The 22,211-nt window shown below is 38.6% G+C and overlaps 1 protein-coding gene across 1 annotated transcript in view; it reads right to left on the bottom strand.

The window, feature by feature from the left end:
- The window catches only part of LOC150088255 (intermembrane lipid transfer protein VPS13A-like), a 3,009,916-nt gene that overhangs the window by 2,794,705 nt on the left and 193,000 nt on the right, over positions 1 to 22,211 (bottom strand). The window contains exon 7 of the mRNA XM_090370087.1: positions 11,658 to 11,816. Within this exon, the coding sequence (XP_090226213.1) occupies positions 11,658 to 11,816 (159 nt within the window). The remainder of the gene's footprint in view (positions 1 to 11,657; positions 11,817 to 22,211) is intronic.

Here is a 22,211-nt window from a genome sequence, read left to right as displayed (position 1 = left end):
CTGGCTTCACTTCCTTGGATTTTATGTATTTCTTAACTAATATCATAACCCCCCCTCCCTTCTTATCTTGTCTATCCTTTCTGTAGACATGGTTCAACTGTATCAAACCATATCGATGGTTCAACTGTTGATGATCCTGCTCAGGTAGCTAACAAACTAAATGAATATTTTTCATCGACATTCACAAATGACGAGTTATTCAGCGATGGGAATGCCAGAGGTGCATTCAACTCTGGCAGTAAGCTAGATAAACACAAGAAAGGCACATGGGGTGGATGGGATCTATCCATTTATATTAAAGGAGGCAGCAAAGGAAGTAAGCAAACCCTTAGCCATAATTATGAGAGCTTCCTTCGACTCAGGGGAGGTACCCATAGACTGGAGATGTGCAAATGTGGCCCCAATTCACAAAGAAGGATCAAAGGCTGACACAAGTAATTATAGACCTGTGAGTTTAACTTCTGTTCCAGGAAAATTAATGGAGGCACTGGTTAAAGAAGCACTGCAGGATCATCTAGACAAGACTTCCCATTGTAGCTCGGACACAGCATGCTTTTTAAGGGAAAGTCTTGCCTGACCAATATGATTAGATACTATGATGCAGTCACAAAAGGACTGGATGCGGGGAATAACTTTGATATTATACACTCTTATCTTAGAAAAGCTTTTGATACTGTTGCACATGGAAGATTGCTGCACAAATTGGAGCAGTGTGGCATTGGAGGCAAATTGCTGCTATGGTTGAGGGGGAGAAGACAGAGAGTGGTAATCAATGGACACTGCTCATCGTGGACTAATGTTATCAGTGGAGTCCCTCAGGGTTCATTGTTTGGTCCATTATTGTTTTCTGTATTTATAAATAATATTGATGATGGTATATCAAGCTTAATGTCCAAGTTTGCAGACAATACAAAAGTTGGCAGGGTTGTTAAGGACACTACTGACGCTATGCTGCTGCAACAGGATCTGGAAAGGTTGAGCAGATGGGCTGAGAGGTGGCAAATGAAGTTTAACATTGACAAATGTAAAGTACTACATATGGAAACAGCAACCCCAGACCAATGTATGAACTCTGTGGTACTACACTGACAGTGGTAGAGAATGAAAGGGACCTGTGGGTGGTGTGCAGGCAGATATGAAGTTCTCTGAGCAGTGCAGATGGGATGCAAGAGTAACTCATGGTGTATTGTCAATGATATATAGGAATTTTTCTAGCAGGGATAAGGAGGTGATTATTCCCTTGTATAAGGCAATGGTCAGGCCACACCTTGAGTACTGTATACAGGTCTGGAGGCCTCATTTCAAGAAGGATGTAGAGCTGCTGGAACGAGTAGAGAGAAGGGCAACAAGGGTAGTGAATGGAACAAAGTGTTGCTCTTACGAAGAAAGGCTTAAATTTTGCAAATTACAGTGTCTGGACACTAGGCACCGGCGAGGTGATCTCATAGACTGTATAAAGCCTTAAATAGATAGTATGAATCAGAGCTGTACTACTCAATATGTTCTATGTTGATAATATTATTATCAACATAGAACATATTGAGTAGTACATATTGAGGAGTTTACCTCAATATAGTACATAGAACACTTCCATATGATACTCTCCAGAAATTAAAACGGAAAAAATGAAAACCCGATTCGGTAATTCTCATTCCTGTGATCAGACATACGGTCGAAAAGCGTTGTCAGCTTAAGGAAGGAAAATCATTTTGAATATTTTCGTTAGATTCTTTTAATTGTGTTAATTTGATTTTTAATTGTTTTATATTGATTTGAATTGTGTTAAATTGATTATTTAATTATTTATATTTTACTCTAATGGTTGAGGGGGAGAAGAAAGAGAGTGGTAATCAATGGACACTGCTCATCGTGGACTAATGTTATCAGTGGAGTTGTCGATTTTTTCGTTTTTTCCGTTTTAATTTCTGGAGGGTATCATACGGAAGTGTTCTACGCACTATATTGAGGTAAACTCCTCTTATTATTTTACTAATAAAGCCTTAAATGGTTTGAGCATGCTCAATGCTGATGGGAATCTTTCTCTTGCTCAGAATAATCACCTGAGAGGGCATAAATTCAAATTGAGGAAAGATAGATGTAGGATAGACATGCGGAAATTTGCCTTTAGCCAGCAGGCGGTTGGTTGGTGGAACAGACTTCCATCCCTTGTCGTGGAAGTTGATAGCCTAAATAAATTTAAGGCTCAGATGGACAGGCATTTCGAACGAACAGAGGGAGTAAAGTGGAAGTGTTTTTTTTGTTTTTTTTCAGGCTGATGCTGCATAAGCTTGCTTTCTTGCATCATATGCCTCTACTAATGCTAATGCTTATAACAGCAAATTTAATATTACTTCTTTTTTTTTTTTTTGAAGAAATCTAAAATTTTTTACTGACGTAAATTCTTATTATATTACCATTTCATTGTATCACTATACATATCTCTTAGAATACAAAACAAACAATAGGCTTGCCAATGTTCCAAGCAAATATAAATCCATTTTCAAGGCAGCATGCAAATTTAATAAACTGCCTCCCCACCCCTTCTCAGAAAATGTGGAATGTATAAGGAAACAGGTTGTTTCCTTACACATGGAATCCTTGATTCCTGAATACAAAAATTATCACTGGTACTAGAGACCTAACATAAGCATGAACCAGGCACCCAATCCTCCAACACAAGAGTAATCCAAACACACTATCCCTGAAAAGCTGCTGATCTCTACAAGACAGAGCTATTACACATCAAAACTAAATGCAAAGAATCTTTAGGAAGTAGTGATCATAGTGTATTGATATATGACATAGTCTAAAAAAAACTATTATTATGGAGGTCCTAAAAAACTTTCTTTATTGAAACTTTATAAGATATGTTGGATAGACAACTTGTGTAGTCGAGACCCACTAATTTTCGTAAATTCGGACAAATGCTAATAACTTATTGTGATTTTTCCTTGTAGTGGATCTGTGTTCTCATTTCGAATTTAAAATCAACTTTGTGAATTGTTTACCAAATAGGATAGCATAGGCTATTTTTGGAATATTAAATTTTAAAAATATTATATTATAAGGCAAGAAAATTTTCTTACCTGAGATTTTTTTTTCAGGAACTGCTGCATTCGGGTGAAATTGTAAATTTGAATGGTATTGAAATCGCATATATCTAGTAGGAGGAGGAAGGAATAAAAGCAAGCTTTTATCCTAAATCCATGCATGGGGAGTACAGTAAACCCCCGATATTCACGGTATCTGTATTCGCGGTTTCGCATATTCGCGATTGTCGATTTAATATAAAATGAAATCTAAAAAAATGTGAATTTTAAAGCGCCGTGAATATTTTCTGCCATAAAAAAACATGGGCGTGGCTAAAATTATCTTTCCTGGTCAAAACAGCGCTCACTGGGTGGGCGGAGTGGGGTGACAAAATCGTGAGTGTGGATGTTTCTCGCTAATCCTTGTTCAGTATGTGTTATGCGCTTGTCATGGAAGGTTTCGTTGTTTGCTTTTAATTTATATGCTTATAAATTGAATAAATTTATCAATTTATAAATTGATATGCTTACAAAAATGATAAATCTACCGTTTTGCAGTGTAAAACAGACTTTTTTGAGTGTGTTAACGGAAGAAAGTGACTTTATTGTGGACATGTTCTTTCTAACCCCTACAAAAATATGGCTACGAATAACAAGAGAAATGTGAAAATATCAAAGAAGGTGATGACATTAGCGAATAAAATTGAGTTATTAGATAAAATTTTTAATGGTGAAAGTGTCTCCTCGGTGGCAAAACATTATAAAATCAATGTGTCAACGGTATGATCAATCAAAAAATCGGAAGTAAAAATCCGACGTATTGGCCGTGAAAACACGCTAATTGCTTCAAAAATTTGCTCTGTAACTCGTGATGTTAAATTAGGAAAAAATGGAAAAGGCTTTAAATCTGTGGATAGAAGACCGAATTCAAAATAAAATATCGTTAAGTTCACTCATCATTCGTAAAAAGGCAAAACTCCTTTATCTAAACTGGTGATATCTTTATTTAAACTTTATCTAAACTTTAGCTAAACTGGTGATAGCACTGGCGGGATACGTTTTTTAGTTAGCAAAAGTGCTGGTTTGAAATATTTGTAAATTTCTAATAAATACTACATTTAATATTAAATTGTTTCTTATTTTCATTTCGATGCCATATGCTTGCATTTCACTATGTTCTCTCTATGTACATAGTCATATTATGAAGGTACATATAATACATACATATACAAAATTTTAGACTACTTTTTCTTATATATTTCATACTTTTGAACGGAACCCCTTTATTACTATGGGAGCCATAACTCAGTATTCGCGACATTTCTCAGGAATGTAACTCCCGCGAATAGCGAGGGTTTACTGTAATTATAAGTAAGAAGGGAGATGATGTTCTGAAGCCTAATGGGAGCTTTTCATTAATACTGTGTATTAAAATTAATACTGTATACATTAGAATTAGTATAAAAAAAAAAAATGCTCCCATTTCACCCCACCGTTCGATCCAAATACCTCTCCAGCTCAGCCTTAAATTTATTTATACTATCAACTTTAGCATTAGCATTAGTAGAGGCATATGATGCAGGAAAGCAAGCTTAAGCAGCATCACCAAAAAAAAAAAAAAAAAAAAACCACTTCCACTTCACCCTCCGTTCGTTCGAAATACCTGTCCAGCTGAGCCTTAAATTTATTTAGGCTATAAACTTCCACAACAAGGGATGGAAGTCTGTTCCACCATCCAACTACCCGCTGGCTAAAGGCAAATTTCCGCACATTTATCCTACATCTGTCTTTCCTCAATTTGAATTTATGCCCTCTTGAGCCTTGCACAATCTTTCCAGGGCCGAATTGATCAACAAGGTTCTCATCATATACTCCCTCCTATCATGTCTGGGCAGAATTACAGACACTTTCTAATTCACGGCTTTTTTTCAACAGTGACCTGTACTTGTTAAGTAATTCTGCCGGTCTCCTGCTCTTAATATCATTAGTTCCAACGTGTACAACTATATTGCCTTTTGTGCCCTTAAAAGATGATATCCGCACAACGTCATCAACCTTTGCCCGTGGCAGACATACCCTAGTCCTGTTCCACCTATCCTTTTTACAAAGCATGTTCCTCGTTTCTCTGACAATAGAGTCACCAACAACTACTAGTTCCTGTGGGACCAGCATATTCTGGCTAGGGGGTTGCCACTGTGTTGCGTGATGACCAAGTGCAAGCTCTGGCATTGATGTGTGCAGCTGAGAGCTTGATGGGTCCCTCAATTTAGATCCTTCAAGGGCATCCACCCTGTCCTTCAAGCTCTCATATAGGCCCATAACAACACTGAGTTGTCGCCTGATTTTGTTACACTCCTTGCATCGCGCAGACACAAAGACATCCCCCATGGCAATATCATGTCCCGTACCCAATTGCTCCACAAACATCATGCAAGCAGTGCATTTTAAAAGGCTGTGATTCAGAGGGCAACTGACCCCCTCAGTTCTCCCCTCAGCCACAGCACTCCCATTAGCTTGAGCCTTTTGCTTTGCTGCTCTGGTCTCAGTCATGATTTCGATTTAATTTCAATAAAATTTCAATTTCAGTACAAATTAGTTATTACAGTAGTTAGTACTGATAGTAGTACTATCCAAGACGTTTTACATTCATTTAATAATATTTATTCTAGACTCAAATTTACATTGGAAAGGGAGGACATGGATACAAAGTCATTAAACTTTCTAAATTTCATGCTTACCCGGGAACTCGAATAAAATACAATTTAGCATATATCAAAAACCTACAAACACCGGTATGCTTCTACATTATAATAGCTATCACCCGTTCACCTACAAAAGATCGATTATCTTTAATCAATTTCTAAATGCCTATAAATATTCAACGACGGAATCTGCTTTGGACTCAGAAATACAAATATTAACTATCATGTTCTTAAACAGGGGTTATTACATTGCCACAATAAACCGAATTAGGGTACAGGCTAAGGAGAGGACACAAAATACTACACCAACCAACAATAGTAATATCAAAAAATTCTTTATTTCTGTCCCATATGTTGAACAGTGGCACAAACAGCTTAATAGATTCTTTAAAGATACCGAATTTAAAACTGTGGCCAGACCAATACGGATGTTACACACTATACTGAACAATCGCTCAGTTCTTTCTGCTTTCGCAACACAAATTAATGATCTGGTATACAACATTTCTTGCAGTGATTACGACTCGTCTTGCCAAGGTTTGACGCAATTTTCTCTTAATATTCGTGTAAATCAACATGAAGCCTCGGTTTGTGCTTCTCGTTCAGCAGCGTCAGAATTAGCCTTTCATGCCATTAAAGAAAAACATACATTTTTATTTAACGAGGCCAAAATACTTAATGTTCAACATAATTATACGCGACTATTAATTGCAGAAACCGTAGAAATTAAATTACACGAGAATTCTGTTAATGTTTGGCGGCCATATTTGATCTGAGATGCATAGACCTTTACGCGCATACACGAAGACAAATAATCACTATTTAAGTTTCAAGTTCAATCCTATTCGGTAATTTTCATTCCTGTGATCACGACATACGGTCGAAAAGCTTTGTCAACTTCAGGAAGGAAAATTGTTTTGAATTTTTTCGTTAGATTCTTTTTAATTGTGTTAAATTGATGTTTAATAGTTTTAAATTGATTTGAATTGTGTTAAATTGGTTTTTAATTATTTATAATTTGCTCTAATGTACTGGTAAGTTGTCGATTTTTTCGTTTTTTCCGTTTTAATTTCTGGAGAGTATCATACGGAAGTGTTCTACATGCTATATTGAGGTAAACTCCTCTTATTATTTTACAAGTACAAAATTATAACCCTAAACTTGTATCCCAACACAGTTATAACACTATATATATTTTTCAGTATCGACTATTATCTACGAGTTCCGTTTATATAACTTCCGTATAAAGTTATGCATTAATTAATTATGTTACGTTTGTAATCTAAGTCGTTATATGCATTTAGTTAAAAGTACAATTTAATTGACAAAGAAGTTTAACAAATTTAATAGATTGTACTGATTAATTGACAATATTATATACTGTACTATACTAAGCTTACGCTTTCTAGTTCAGGATAAAACATGTCATATAACAATGGCGGCAAGTTATGAACGGTAAATCTACGGACACTTAAGTATTAACTTCCAAATCTCGCTGTCTCCATTCAGAATAAACTAAGGATCCTGACTAGGTCTATAAGCTACTTATAAAAAAATACAACAAAGTATGGAAGTCTGTTCCACCAACCAACTACCCGCTGGATAAAGGCAAACTTCTGCACATCTCTCCTACAACTGTCTTTCCTCAATTTGAATTTATGCTCTCTCAGGTGATTATTCTGAGCAAGAGGAAGAATTTCATCAGCATTGAGCATGCTCAAACCATTCAAGGCTTTATACACCTCAATCAGATCACCTCGCAGGTACCTAGTCTCCAGACACTGTAATTTGCTAAACTTAAGCATTTTTTCATAAGAGCAACCCTTTGTTCCATTCACTAATCTTGTTGCCCTTCTCTGTATTCATTCCAACAGCTCTACATCCTTCTTAAAATGGGGCCTCCAGACCTGTATACAGTACTCAAGGTGTGGCCTGACCATTGCCTTATACAAGGGGATAATCACCTTCTTATTGCTGCTAAAAAAATTCCTATATATCATTGACAAGACACCATGAGCTACTCTTGCAGACTGTCTGCACTGCTCAGAAAACTTTATATCTGATTAAACAATTACTCCAAGGTCCTTTTCATTCTCTACCACTGTCAATGTAGTACCACAGAGTTGATACGTTACTCTTGGGTTACTACTTCCCATATGTAGTACTTTTCATTTGTCGATGTTAAACTTCAGTTGCCACCTCTCAGCCCATCTGCTCAACTTTTCTAGATCCTGCGTTGCAGCAGCGTACTGTGATTAGTGCTTAACAACCCTGCCAACCTTCGTATCATCTGAAAACTTGGACATTAAGCTTGATATACCATCATCAATATCATTTATAAATACAGAAAACAACAATGGACCCAACACTGAACCCTGAGGGACTGCACTAATAACATTAGTCCACGATGAGCAGTGTCCATTGATTACCCCTCTCTGTCTTCTCCCACTCAACCATCCCTTTATCCATAGCAGCAATTTGCCTCGAATGCCACACTGCTCCAATTTGTTCAGCAGACTTCCATGTGCAACAGTATCAAAAGCCTTTCTAAGATTCAAATATATGATATCAAAGTTATTCTCTGCATCCAGTTCCTTTGTGACCACATCATAGTATCCAATCAAATTGGTCAGGCAAGACTTTCCCTTAACAAAACCATGCTGTGTCCGAGCTATAACTGAAGCCTTGTCTAGATGATCCTGCAGTACTTCTTTAACCAGTGCCTTCATCAATTTTCCTGGAACAGAAGTTAAACTAACAGGTCTATAATTACTTGTCACCCTTTGATCCTCCTTTGTGAATTGGGGTCACATTTGCACATCTCCAGTCCATTGGTACGTCCCCTGAGTCCAAAGAAGCTTTCATAATTATGGTTAAGGTTTGCTTACTTCCTTTTCTGCCTCCTTTATTATAACTGGATAGATCCCATTCACCCCGGGTGCCTTTTTTATGTTTATCTTCAACAATTTCTCCTCCACTTTCCTCTCAGTTATTACAAAATCATCTAGCTCACTGCCAGAGTTTAATTCACCTCTGGCATTCCCTTCCCTGAGTAACTCCCTATATTGTGTATTAACACTGTTAATACTGTGTATTAATGTTAATACTGTATACTGTATTAACGTTAATACTGTATACTGTCTATTAACGTTAATACTGTGTATTAATGAAAAGCCCCCAATCAGGCTTCAGGACATCATCTCCATTCTTACTTATAATTACTTCCCATGCATGGATTTAGAACAAAAGCTTGCTTTTATTCCTTCACTCCTACTAGATAGGTGTGATTTCAATACCATTCAAATTTACATCTCACCCGGATGCAGCCATTCCTAAAAAAAATCTCAGGTAAGAAAAATTTTCTGCATTATAAATATAATACAGTCAGTCCTCGTATAGCATGATAGTTGTGTTCCTAGAAACCCTTGTGCAATGCAAAATCGTGCAATATGAACAACAGGCCCTATGGGAAAAATAGGGTTAGGTGCCGACCACCCAAGACTGAACACACATTTGTAACCAAAACATTACCAAACACAATAAATATTCGTAATAAAATACTTACATATTTTATTACGACTATTGTGTAATAAAATATTGCTAATGCTTTTGCTTCTATCGTCAGCAAACTTGCTTTTTTGTTTGATTTTCTATCCAAACAGATGACAGCCGTTCCATCTCTTCCAATTCTTGTGTCTTAATCTAATGGATTTTAATTACACTTTGAGTTGTTCCTGCTATGAAAGTTGTTTTTATTTTCTCTGCATTCTTTGTAATTCTCGGCGTTGCCTCATTTAGGTCTGTAGCATGTGCAATATCGCATGGTCTTTCATTTCGCTCAAAGCGTTTCACAATTTCATATTTTTTTCTCTATCGACAGAGGCAGCCTTACCGGGGGAAACCCCAGGAGGCCTGTGTGATTTTGGCCATAAACGCTAGTATGAGGCCACTATAAATTTTCCCGGGTAAGAATTTTTGATCCAGTCAGCCTCTGTTTATAGATACTGCTTTTCTTTTTCTCTCTGAATCTGTAGTGTCTTCACAAGGATGCTTCCTTTTCACACCTTTTAAGTATTTTACTCATTTTTAGGGAATAAAGGAAAATTACAAAACGAGGAGGCATGCTTTATACACATAAACAAAGCTGCACGCGTGTAGCAACTGAATAAACAACACCGTAAAGGCAGAGATACACTATTAACACCTCACCTTTTACTAAAGCACATTTCTAGGGGTTACTACCATAAAACAATAAAAACAATTTCCAGTTGCGTTTCTGCTAGTGGAATCTGTTATAAACTTGTAGTAAACTCGATCTAATTGTATTTGCGATAATACCGATAGCTGGAATTGTGTGAGTTTTTACATTATTATGGTGAAATGTGTTTCCCCTTCACTGATATAAGAAACATAAATACATTTTCAGAATCTACTCTTCATTCTTATCGTGTTGCATTCGGGATGATTGTAAATTTTCAAGGTATACAGATTCATAGAGTTGGTATGAACTAGTATGTAATCAAGTAATCCAGGGGGTTAAGGCAGTTTATGAGAGGTCCTTGTCTGAGTGCAAAGAAAAGCAACAAGGAATTTATATTGCTCCACTGGATATGAATGGTATAGCTACTGATGACCCAGTACAGACTGCTGATAAAATGAATAAATATTTTGCATCAGCGTTCATACACTAAGAAATGTTTGGTATGTTTGGCAGAGGTCTACCTGATGCTGATTAGAAGCCGAGCAATTTTATGATAACAGAAAGTAAATTGGAAGAGAGAGAGAGAGAGAGAGAGAGAGAGAGAGAGAGAGAGAGAGAGAGAGAGAGAGAGAAAGACTGTATATGTCCATAAGTTTGTGGTTGCTGGATAAACTGGAGCACTGGGAATAAGTTTTGCCACTGCTCTTCATGAGCTAACATGACGATGGGAGTTCCATACAGATCAGTATTGGACTCCTTGATAATTTTAGTATTTTTAATGATTACTGATGTGGGTTTTTCGAGTTTAATGTCTGGGTTTGTGGAAATGATATAGAGGTGGAAATGATTTAAGGGATGTTTATATGATCTGATATGAGTTTCCTTCGAACAGTATAGATGGGCTGCTGGAGCAATTCATGGGGTTCACTTTTGTATAGGAACTTTGCTGGCAGCGACAGGGAAGTGATCCTGCTGTATGGAATGGACACTGCATTTTAGGAGGGATGTGGATCTGTTGGAAAAGGAGCAACAAGTTTGGTTGGAAAAACAAGAATGTTCTTGACAAGAAAGATTGGAGTTCTGTAAATTGCAGTCTCTGGAAACTAGGTATTCTGCATGATGACTTTATTGAAGTTTATCAGCATTTAGTTCACTCAACCCTTCAAAACCCTTATATGCTCAATTAGATCTCCATGCAGATACCTAGGGCAGAAGTTCACAATCAGTCAGAGGGTGGTCAATTATTGGAATAATTTTCCACCCTGGTGTTTTGGAGGTAGAAAATCTGAGTAAATTTGGTGAAAGTTTGAACAAATTATTGAATGGTATTGGAAAAATGAAATGTGATGGTTATTTTTTTTTTTTATTATTATTATTATTTTTTTTTTTGGCTGGTGCTGTATAAGCTTTGCTATCTTGCATCATACTGCCAATACTAAAACTTATATGATATGAGATTACCATGACATGAGACTACACAGTGTCATGCCTTAACTGCTGAATGCTATTTCCATAACATTAATTTAATACAAGAAAGTTTTATCATATTATAGCAGGTCTTTAATAAGGATTTTACCATTAAGGGAATAATGAGCCAAAACTAACTTCAACAAATCTGATCACTGTAAAGAAATTATTGGAAAAATAAAAGGTCAAAATAAACACCTCTAGTTGTATGTTCAATTCCATATACAATTTCAGCACTTAAATAAAGAAAATTCTTACTTTAAAAATGTTTTTTGCATTTCCATCAATCTGGGATGGCTTCCATTTACTGTTGGTAGTGACCATAGTTAGATTTTGAAGCATTAATCCACCTGCACATGGGACAGCTGGATCCATGACAATATCTTCATATCGTATGTGAACATTTTGAATGGATATCTGGAAAAACAAAAAGTGCACAATAAATAATTTACATAATCCAAATATATCCACTAGTATTTTCATGCTAAACAGAAATGCTTTTTTGGGGTCTATTTTGTGTACAAACAAAGGAGGTCAGAATCTATGGAGTTGACACTTTATATAACTGCCCAAATGAAATTATAAATATCATGATTAATTTTTAATTTTTTTCATAAAGATGCCCTGTTTGGTTCATAGCTGTACAAATAGACCTACAAAATTATTCCTAAGAATTACTTTTGGAGATAAAATCGATTTTGTAAATGAGGCTAAGGATAATTGAATAGTTAAGTTAAATTGAATGATCCTAATTCTAACTGGTTAAAGGTAATTGAATTACTGAGTACAGATAATGAAGAACTTCGAGCAGAATTAAAAGTAAAATAATAAAACAACAGGAAGTAACTATTTTTCATTACAATATACAATCCAGTTACTTCACAGTATTTAAGATTAATGCTATTTTTCTGGGTTCAATGAGTTCAATTGTCTTTAAGTCAGCTTTTATGTTTTGCTCTATGCTACTTCATGTCAAATTAAGAAATAATTATAAATAAAGAGTAAATTATTAGCTTTAGATTATCTAAAAATTTAGAGGTAAATGAAGACAAAACATCAATTTTGGCACTGATATGTAATCCCAAAATGACTGCAATATTATCCCATGTCTAAAATTAGTCAAATTCAAGGGTCCTAAATTTTCGTAGTTTGTAGTAACGAGATACATATTGGATAGGTAATAATTAGGGGCGGCTCCTCCATAGGCACTGCAGCACCCTCAGCTATTTAAATATACAGTAAACAGAGTTATAAGAAATTTTGTGAAGAACAATGCAATGCAATGAATATTTTTATTAACAGGACCCACATATAGTATGTGCATCCTCTATTCCCAGTATTCATTTCAATAATAAATGAATAAAAACACGAAATCGTTTCTAACTTTGAAGTTTAATTAATCATAGGCCTCACTGTGCGCCAGGCAGTGACACATTTTGCATTCCAGTGAATATCTGGTAGTTGGTTGCCATTTGCAACCAGCATACTGGCAACTTACCAATATACATTTTTTATCAGTGAAACGAATCAAAGTCACTGTAGAGCGCACAATGCGGTTTTCATCGTTGACCATGATGGATGTGTAGCCACAATGTCAGTGTCTTTTTGTTATTCACCCAAATTCCCATTAAGTAACTAAATAATATCAGTGTTAAGTCAATACTTAACATTCAACAGTTTAATTATGTGATTACTGCTTAATTGCAAATTGAGATAGAACTTGGTAAGTTGGAGTTATATTATGAAGTGATGTGTAAGTAAAACATTATTTCTACTTTGTTCAACTAAGAAGAGAGAGAGAGAGAGAGACACATTACCATACTACGTGGAAAGAATCCACACAAAGGAATCGCACCATGAAAAAGAGAAGGAGGGTAAGTCCTCTAAACTGCGTTGTTTTGGAAATGGTACTTAGATAACGTGGGAGATTATTTTAGAGTAAGGTTGAAGTTGAAGAAACACAAGAAATAAGGAAATGTTCAGTATTGAGTTGGTTTATTGGTTGAAGTTTTAAAGAAAATTGATATTGGTAAATTAAGAGAGATTACATGGAATTGTTAGCATTAAGTTAGCGACTCATGGATTGCTATTGTGAAGAGAATTGATATTGGTGATTAAGAGAAATAAGAGGAAGTGATTAAGATTGAATTAGTTCAGTGTTTGAAGCTGCAGAGAGAGTTGAGATTGTTAATTGACAGAAATTTTATGGAAATGATAGCATGTATTAACAGATTAAATGGAAAAAATTAATATATTAGGTGTAAATGAACACCAATTATGTATTGTAAGTAGATTTGTATGATTAGCATTAGCATTAGCATTAGTAAAGGCATTTGATGCAAGAAAGCAAGCTTATGCAGCATCAGCCAAAAAATAAAATAAAATAAATAAATAAATAAATAAAAAATAACCACTTCCACTTCACCCCTCTGTTCGTTCGAAATACCTGTCCAGCTGAGCCTTAAACTTATTTAGGCTATCAACTTCCACGACAAGGGATGGAAGTCTGTTCCACCAACCAACCAACCACCCGCTGGCTAAAGGCAAATCTCCTCACGTCTATGATACATCTGTCCTTCCTCAATTCGAATTTATGCCCTCTCAGGTGATTATTCTGAGCAAGAGGAAGAATCCCATCAGCATTGAGCATGCTCAAACCATTCAAGGCTTTATACACCTCTATCAGATCACCTCGCTGGTGCCTAGTCTCCAGACACTGTAATTTGCAAAAATTAAGCCTTTCTTTGTAAGAGCACCCCTTTGTTCCATTCACTAATCTTGTTGCCCTTCTCTGTACTCGTTCCAGCATCTCTACATCCTTCTTGAAATAAGGCCTCCAGACCTGTATACAGTACTCTAGGTGTGGCCTGACCATTGCCTTATACAAGGGAATAATCACCTCCTTATCTCTGCTAGAAAAATTCCTATATATCATCGACAATACACCATGAGCTATTCTTGCAGCCCGTCTGCACTGCTCAGAAAACTTAATATCTGCCTGCACAACCAGGTCCCTTTCATTCTCTACCACTGTCAGTGTAGTACCACAGAGTTGATACGTTGCTCTGGGGTTGCTGTTTCCCATATGTAGTACTTTACATTTGTCAATGTTAAACTTCATTTGCTACCTCTCAACCCATCTGCTCAACCTTTCCAGATCCTGTTGCAGTAGCATAGTGTCAGTGGTGTCCTTGACAACCCTGCCAACTTTCGTATCGTCTGCAAACTTGGACATTAAGCTTGATATACCATCATCAATATCATTTATAAATACAGAAAACAACAATGGACCCAATACTGAACCCTGAGGGACTCCACTAATAACATTAGTCTACGATGAGCAGTGTCCATTGATTAACACTCTCTGTCTTCTCCCACTCAACCACCCCTTTATCCATAGCAGCAATTTGCCTCCAATGCCACACTGCTCCAATTTGTGTAGCAGTCTTCCATGTGCAACAGTATCAAAGGCCTTTCTAAGATCCAAGTATATAATATCAAAGTTATTCCCTGTATCCAGTTCTTTTGTGACTGCATTATAGTATCCAATCAAACTGGTCAGGCAAGACTTCCCCTTAACAAAACCATAAATGACTTTTGTTTTATATCTGTGTCATTGCTCTTGATAAAATAATAGCCCACATATAATATATATAATCGTGTTTGTGGGGGGGGGAATATCCCTCAGCTCCTGGAAATTCTCATTTCTTAACGCAGTCAGGTAGCTTGTGGGGCTTAGTGCTTGAGGGGTGCTGCTGTAAGAATATCATAACAATGGCCACCAATGGAAATAAAAATTAATAAATAAATAAATAACCCCCACCCCTCACAACTTAGATTTGGTTTCCTCACCAAGCTTAACTGTCAGTCCCTATGGATATAGTGCCATAAAAAGTCAAAAAGGAAATATTTTTTTATTTTTGATAAAAAGGAAATAAGATTTTTTGAAGATGAGGGAATAAGGGGGGGTTAACTGCAGCTCGTCTACAACTAACTCAGTACAAAGCACCAATCAGCACAGAATCCAAACGGACGTGTTCTGCTGCTAATTAAATATGTACCAAAATTAGATCCAGTTAAACGATAACACTATTGAGTAGTGTGGATGCTTATTTTTTTGTTTTTAGAATAACTGTATGTTTAATAATTTTTGCTAGAATATTTATTATTGTAATAAAAATTTGATTTAAAATGTGAATTCAAGTAATTACTTGTTTTTTCCTTACTTCATTGCACCTAATTGTCATCATAATTTATTGCCGAAAATGTTTTTTTTTGGGAAAACTGGTATTAATACCGATATTCCGGTTTCATAAATTAAAAATACCGATATTAGGATTTTGACCGGTATTATGAGCCCTACCTTGGGGTGTGACTGGTTGTAAGTACCTCCCCTCTGGGGAGTTTATTTTGTGACCACTTTGTACATGACACCCCAGGGGTCAGTGTTTCCTGTATTTGTCACTAGCCTCCTCCCCCCAGGATTCTCTTTTGCTTTTCCGTATAAGGGCGGTATAAGAGTTTTGTGCCTCTCTGTATAGATTTCTGAGTGCTTTTACCTCCTCTGCACGCCATGACCGTCTAGCCCTTTGGAAGTATAACCTTTTGTTCTGTACTTCCTTGAGAAGTTGTAATTCATGGATCCACCATGGCCCAGCCCCTGGTTTTGACTGTTTTCTTTTGATTGAAATGTTGGCAGCCTCTGTAACGATTCCTGTGATGATCCTTTGTAGGTCATCAGGGTTTCTGGCAGTGGCAGTTAGTTCTTGTATTCTTCTATTCTTGTTCGCTGTCAGGGTTTCCTGGAATAGGTCCCAGTTTGCCGTTTGCAGTGCATAATGGTGGAGAATTCTTTCTGCAGGTGGTTGCTGATGCAAGTTCCTGTTGAGTTGATAGGTCAGGACCCTACGGTTGGATGTAGTCCAGGCATCCTTTACCGTCCAATCAGTGATGTTGCCTGCTAAATTTTGGGTGGCGAGGGAGACATCAAGTGTTGCCTCAAATCGGAGGTTACAGAATGTTGGCAGTTGGTTTGGTCTGTTGAGGACGGTGATGGAAAAACTCACAATGAATTCCTGGTACCTAGCCTGTCGGGGGTGTGGCTGTACCAGGTCGGGGATCTGCAATTTGCATCAGCCCCAATAATGATTTTTCTCCTTGTAGTAGGTTGGTGGCATGTTCCAGGTATCTAGTAGCTGTCGTGATGTCCTCACCAGGTCTGAAGTATAGGGAAATGACGTAAAAAGTTCCAAGTGTAGTGATGTCTTGGGCACAAGCCGTCCAGGCTGTGCACAGGTGGGATATTTTGGTGGCTGTAATTTCTGGATTTCTAACTAGGATTGCAGCCCATGGAGTGATTTCTTCTGCCTGTATTAATTTATAGAAGAAGAAGAACTCTTTATTGCATACAAAATTGAGTGGATTGATTATACTTGAGTGGATACCCTCTGACAAGTTTGGAGTGGGTGTATGGTTCCTGCAGGATGATGATGATGTCTGCGTTAATTTTGTCAGCCTTCAGCCTAACCTGATCCATTACGGCCCTCTGCACATTTAGTTGGATGAATTTAACTGTTGTAGTATTATAAGGTTTAAGGTGTACTGCCATAATCAATTCTGAATTAGTTTAAGCTCTTGATTTTTATATAGATGGGGCAAAGGTGTCTCTAAGTGAGTGTGCTGCATCCTGTTTTTGGCTTTGGTTCTTCATCTTTTTTTTTTTTTTTGGGCAGTCCTTGTAGTCATGGCCTTTGTCGGCATAGTGGCCGCAAGTTGGGGTGGTTTGGCTGCAAGTGTGGGTTGTGCGGCCAAACTTGCAGCACCTGTGGCATTTGGGAACCACTATGTGTTCATAGAATCTGTGGCTTTTCCAGTTGACAAATATCCGCGTTTGGTTCGCAAGGAATTCAGCCCATGCTATTGGGCTGAATTCCACAACCCAGTTCTTGGAGTTGCCTGTCATGGGTTTCATAGTGTATCTAGGCATAATAAGTCCTTCATGTTGGTTTCTGGTAGGGATCTCAGTAGGTTTCTGACATATATTTCGTTGGTTAGTTCCTCTGGTGTTATATTGGCATCTAAGGCGTAGATTTTAATTGAGGGCCATTTCCTTTTTGGTGCCTCCGTTTTTAGCCCTAAATTTGTAATTTTAGGGTTTGTCATTATTTGGCTAGCTTCCTCTTTAGTTTCGGTCTCTATGATGTTTCCTGGGTTTCTTGTTTTCCTAAATGTTTTAATTCGTGTTTATTTCAGGTCATTGGATAATTCTTTTGTAACGTGGGTTTTTATGCTTTCACTGGAGGTGGTGTCAACTGTGGTGAGGGGTCTCAGCACGACAATGTTAGGGGTAGGGAGCAAAGTTTTCCCTTTGGCTGGCTGGCTGGCCTTCGATTTGTGTGTTTTCTATCAAGTTTGATGGTTTCCTCAGCGTTTCTGCATATGTGGGTGCATGCGGTAACATTTTGTTTCCGCCACATTCCATATATGCTTGGAGCTTAGCCATCGCTCTCTCACTTTCTAAGTGGTTATCGTTCAGGAGTGCTTCCAGTTTGTTAAAGATTGTTACAATCTGGGACCGAAGTCCAGTGGATACTCTGTTTGGGTGGTCTTTGAATAGAGTTTCCAGTGCCATTTTAAGGTACAGTGTTTTTTACCTGTAGTGTGCTCTCTGGCAAGGTGGGGTTCAGCAGTTTTTCTTGCATCTTCTCCTCGCTGGGGTCCTTTTGAGATGCAGTGATATCTAGCAGTTCCCTCGCCTCCATCTGGAAATGAGTTTCCCTTTCCAACCTAGAACTCGTCTTGTTACGGTTTTTCCGCTCTGTTTGGGGGACTTCCTGATCGGGTGCCCTCCACTTCCTCTGTTTGGTTGACGATGGTGGGATCATCACTGACTTTGGGTCGGGGAATCCTTGTTTTTATCTGATTTCCTCTCCATTTCCATGTAATTCAAATAACCAGGACAGTTCGGATTATCAGGTGCGAGTACTGTGTGCTAGAAGATTGTTGGGAATGATGACGAATGATGCCCACCACAAGTTCATGTCTAAATTAGGAGGCTCACGGTAAGCTCTGCAAGTTTTGTAGATTCCCCTCTGTCACTTTAGGGGAGAGGAAACAGTCAAGTATAAAATTTCCCCTAGGAGAACGGGGTTACTTTCTTGGGGGGGGGGTTGATGGCGACGAAAACAGTAGTGACATCAGAAATGTTGTGGGTTGAATAGGGATGAAGATGGCTCCTCACTGTAGACAATTAATGGTAGGAGGAGGGAACATAAAAGTCATTATTTTGGTAAAAATTATGCTGAATTCAAGCCGAAAAGGTTGGGGCACGATCACTGCCCAAAGTTACAATCACTGTGGTACCTCCCCAGTCAAGTTGCCTAGTAGAAGCGTGGCAAAATATCGGTTGCCTTTCTATATTCTAAGAGTCAGCCACATGGTGGCCATGCGGTCTGACACAAAGGATACAAATAAAGACGCTTCTAGCAAGCTAAAAACGCAGAAGGTTTATCATCATGAGGGTCCACTGAAGTTGTACAATCACTGAGAACACTTTTGATTTGAAGAAAAACACTTAAGACACATATTCAACTAAAAACCAGGAGCAATAAAATAAAGCGGCAGAATGAAAGGCAGTCATATTGGCAATCCCCCCCCCCCGAATGTGGTAAGGTGTAAAGTGTGTTTGGGTTCAAATGGCACCAGGGGTTTCCTCCATCTCTGCATAGTTTACATTGTCGTGTGATACAATACACCGTTACTAAAGGCCAGAGATTTAAAAGTGTATGGATATTGTAGTGTGTAACGTCGTGGACCGTTGTTCTTCTGGCCATTTAGCCGCCACGTCTCTGCTGAGGCCCGACATTTCCCGCACTTCACCCCGTGGAGGCAGACCAGGTACACCAATATTTTAAATAAGTACTCTGACAGGTCCTGCCACCTAGTTTCCTGAGATTTCAGTGGTTAGGACCTAAAAATAAATAAATAAATAAAAATAAAAAAGAAAGTAAAAAAATAATAATAAAAATAAAAAATAAAAATGAATAAATAAAAAATTTAAAAAAAAATTTGAGAAGTGATCGTGTGGTGGTAGCGCTAGAACTGTGAGGCTGAAAATTGTGGGCAAATCTAATTTGGCTGTAATTAAATTTGGATGTGTGGGGCTTTTGCATGTGTGCAGGTAGAGTGGGAGGGAGACTGAAGGCTGGGGACGACAGACAGAAGAATGGAGTCGATAGGGAGGGTGACTCCAAGATTTGGTGGGGCATGCTTATGCCCCACCAGAAAGGAAAGTGTGGGTGGCAAGGAGGGGAGGAGACATAAGGACCATGACATCCCCCTGGCCAAGGAAAGGGAAGACAAAGTGGGCCAGGCAAGGGCACCAGCTCAGACTGCCAATAAGGCTAGTGTGCAGAGAGGCTCTGCAGTTCCTTCAGTCGGTGGAATGTCATTTCTGGGACATTGTCCCATCCGAGGTTTCCAAAAGTCCAGTTTATTTTGTAGCCATTCATGGGTTAGGGTCCCGTCCGAGGTTATTTAGTCCAGTCAGTTTGGATGTGCATTTGCGATTTTATTTTGGTCCTTCTGCTACGAAGCTGGATCCCTGCAGGTTTAATTTGTTCTGGTGGTCCTTAGTGGTGTCAAATTGTTTTTCAGATTATGGGCAGCTTTGATGGGTACTTGCATTCTCTTCATTGTGGTGGTTGCGGCTGGGGGAAGGTCTGTCTTCTGCTGAAGAGGTCCTGAGCGAATTTTGTTAGCGCTTTGTAGCTGTCTTCTTCTTCCAGGATGAGGTGTTCCTGGTTTTGCAGTATGAATCAAATTTCAGTGATGAGCCGGCAGTGTAGAGGTGACATACAGGTGACAGTGATACATGAGGTGTTCCCATGTTTCTGTTTGGCTGCAGTGGCAGATAGGAGTGTCACTGAGTCGGAAGCCTGATAGCTTGTGTCTAAATGCACCGTGTCCGGTGAGCAGGTATGTGACCAGGAGTCCTGGAGAGAGCCAGTGGGGGTATTTTTGGATATACTGTCTGAATTGTTGGGACAGATTTCTGGATGATTTCACCTTTGATTGAATTTTCCCAGCGAGTTTGCCAGGTCTGTTGGAGATGCAGCGTGAGTCGCATCTTTTCCATTTTGGGGTCATTGGCTAAGTCAATCATGTAGTTCAGGCAGGTGAATGTTTTTCCTTTGGTGAGGTGGTGGAGGATTCTGCGACAAACGATCTCCAGGTCCAGAGGGAGGGCACCCATAAGGACCTGCAGTGCGTGAGTACTCACCATCCTGCAGGCTCTGGAGATCGTTAGCAGGGAATATCTTTGTATTGTCTCGAGTTTTCTCCTGTTGACCGCGGTGGCTGCTTTGTGGTACCAGACTCCGGAGGCATATGAAATGGCTGGCAGAAATACTGTCATGTAGAAGAGGGCGAGGGTCCCATTCCTCAAGCCCCAGTCCTTACGGTTGACTCTTGCAAAGAGTGCAGAATAGTTTCTGATTTTATTCCTGATGTATGTCAGATGTAGTGTGAAGGATAGATTCCTATTGAGCATGACTCCCAAATGTTTTAATTCCATTGCGAGTTTGACAGTTCCCCCCTGGACTTTGATTTAGAGAGGCCTCCTAATATCTAGGATTCCCCTGAGTAGGACTGAACATGTCTTGGTTGGAGAAATTGTGAGTTTGTTGTTGTCAGCCTAGTCTTGCAGGATAGTGACTGCTCTACTTGCAGGGTTCTCTAATTGTGCTTGGGAGTCCTCAGCAAGCATCAGAATAAGATCGTCTGCATATATCTGGGATGTAATGTAGTAGTAGTAGTGGCATGTGATGCAAGAAACAAGTGTATGAGCTTATGCAGCATCAGACAAAAAAAAAAAAAAAAAAAAAAATCACACCATTCCCTCCAAATACCTGTCCAGTTACTCCTTAAATTTATTCAACCTATCAACTTCCACAACGACAGATGGAAGTTTGTTCCAGCAATTAACCACCCGCTGGCTAAGGGGCAAATTTCTGCACATCTATTCTACATCTGTCCTTTCTTAATTTGAATTTATGCCCCCTTAGGTTCGTAATCTGAACAAGTGGAAGGATCCCATCAGAATTCAGCGTGCTGAACCCATTCAAGGCCTTATACACCTCAATCAGATCACCGCGCAGGTGCCTAGTCTCCAGCCACTGCAATTTGCAGAACTTAAGCCTCTCTTGGTAAGAGGATCCCTTCATTCCCCTCACCAATCTTGTTGCCCTTCTCTGTACACACTCAAATAAATCTACATCCTTTCTAAAATGAGGCCTCCAGACCTATGCGCAGTACTCAAGGCGTGGCCTGACCATTGCCTTATACAGAGGGATAATCACCTCCTTTCCCTGCTAGCAAAATTCCTATATATCATTGACAAAACCCCATGACCCGCCCTGGCAGCCTGTCTGCATTGCTCAGAAAACTTCATATCTGACTGCACAATTACTCCCAGGTCTTTTTCATTTTCTACCACCTTAAGTGTAGTACCACACAGTTGATACGTTTCTCTCGGGTTACTTCTACCCATATGCATTACTTTGCATTTGTCAAGGTTAAACTTCAGTTGCCACTTCTTAGCCCATCTGCCCAAATTATCTAGATCCTGTTGCAGTAGCACACTGCCATTAACAACCCTGCCAAACTTTGTATCATCTGCAAACTTCGACATTAAGCCTGATATATACCTTCATCAATATCATTGATAAATATACAAAACAACAGTGGACCTAACACCGAACCCTGTGGGACTGCACTAATAACATTAGTCCAAGAAGAGCAGCACCCATTGAT

Source organism: Mastigoproctus giganteus, chromosome 3, assembly GCF_048544385.1.
Source record: "Mastigoproctus giganteus isolate SK-2022 chromosome 3, ASM4854438v1, whole genome shotgun sequence".
NCBI classification, from domain to species: Eukaryota; Metazoa; Arthropoda; class Arachnida; order Uropygi; family Thelyphonidae; genus Mastigoproctus; species Mastigoproctus giganteus.
Note: the sequence above shows the minus strand (reverse complement) of the source record. Positions and strands in the feature narration are given on the sequence as shown.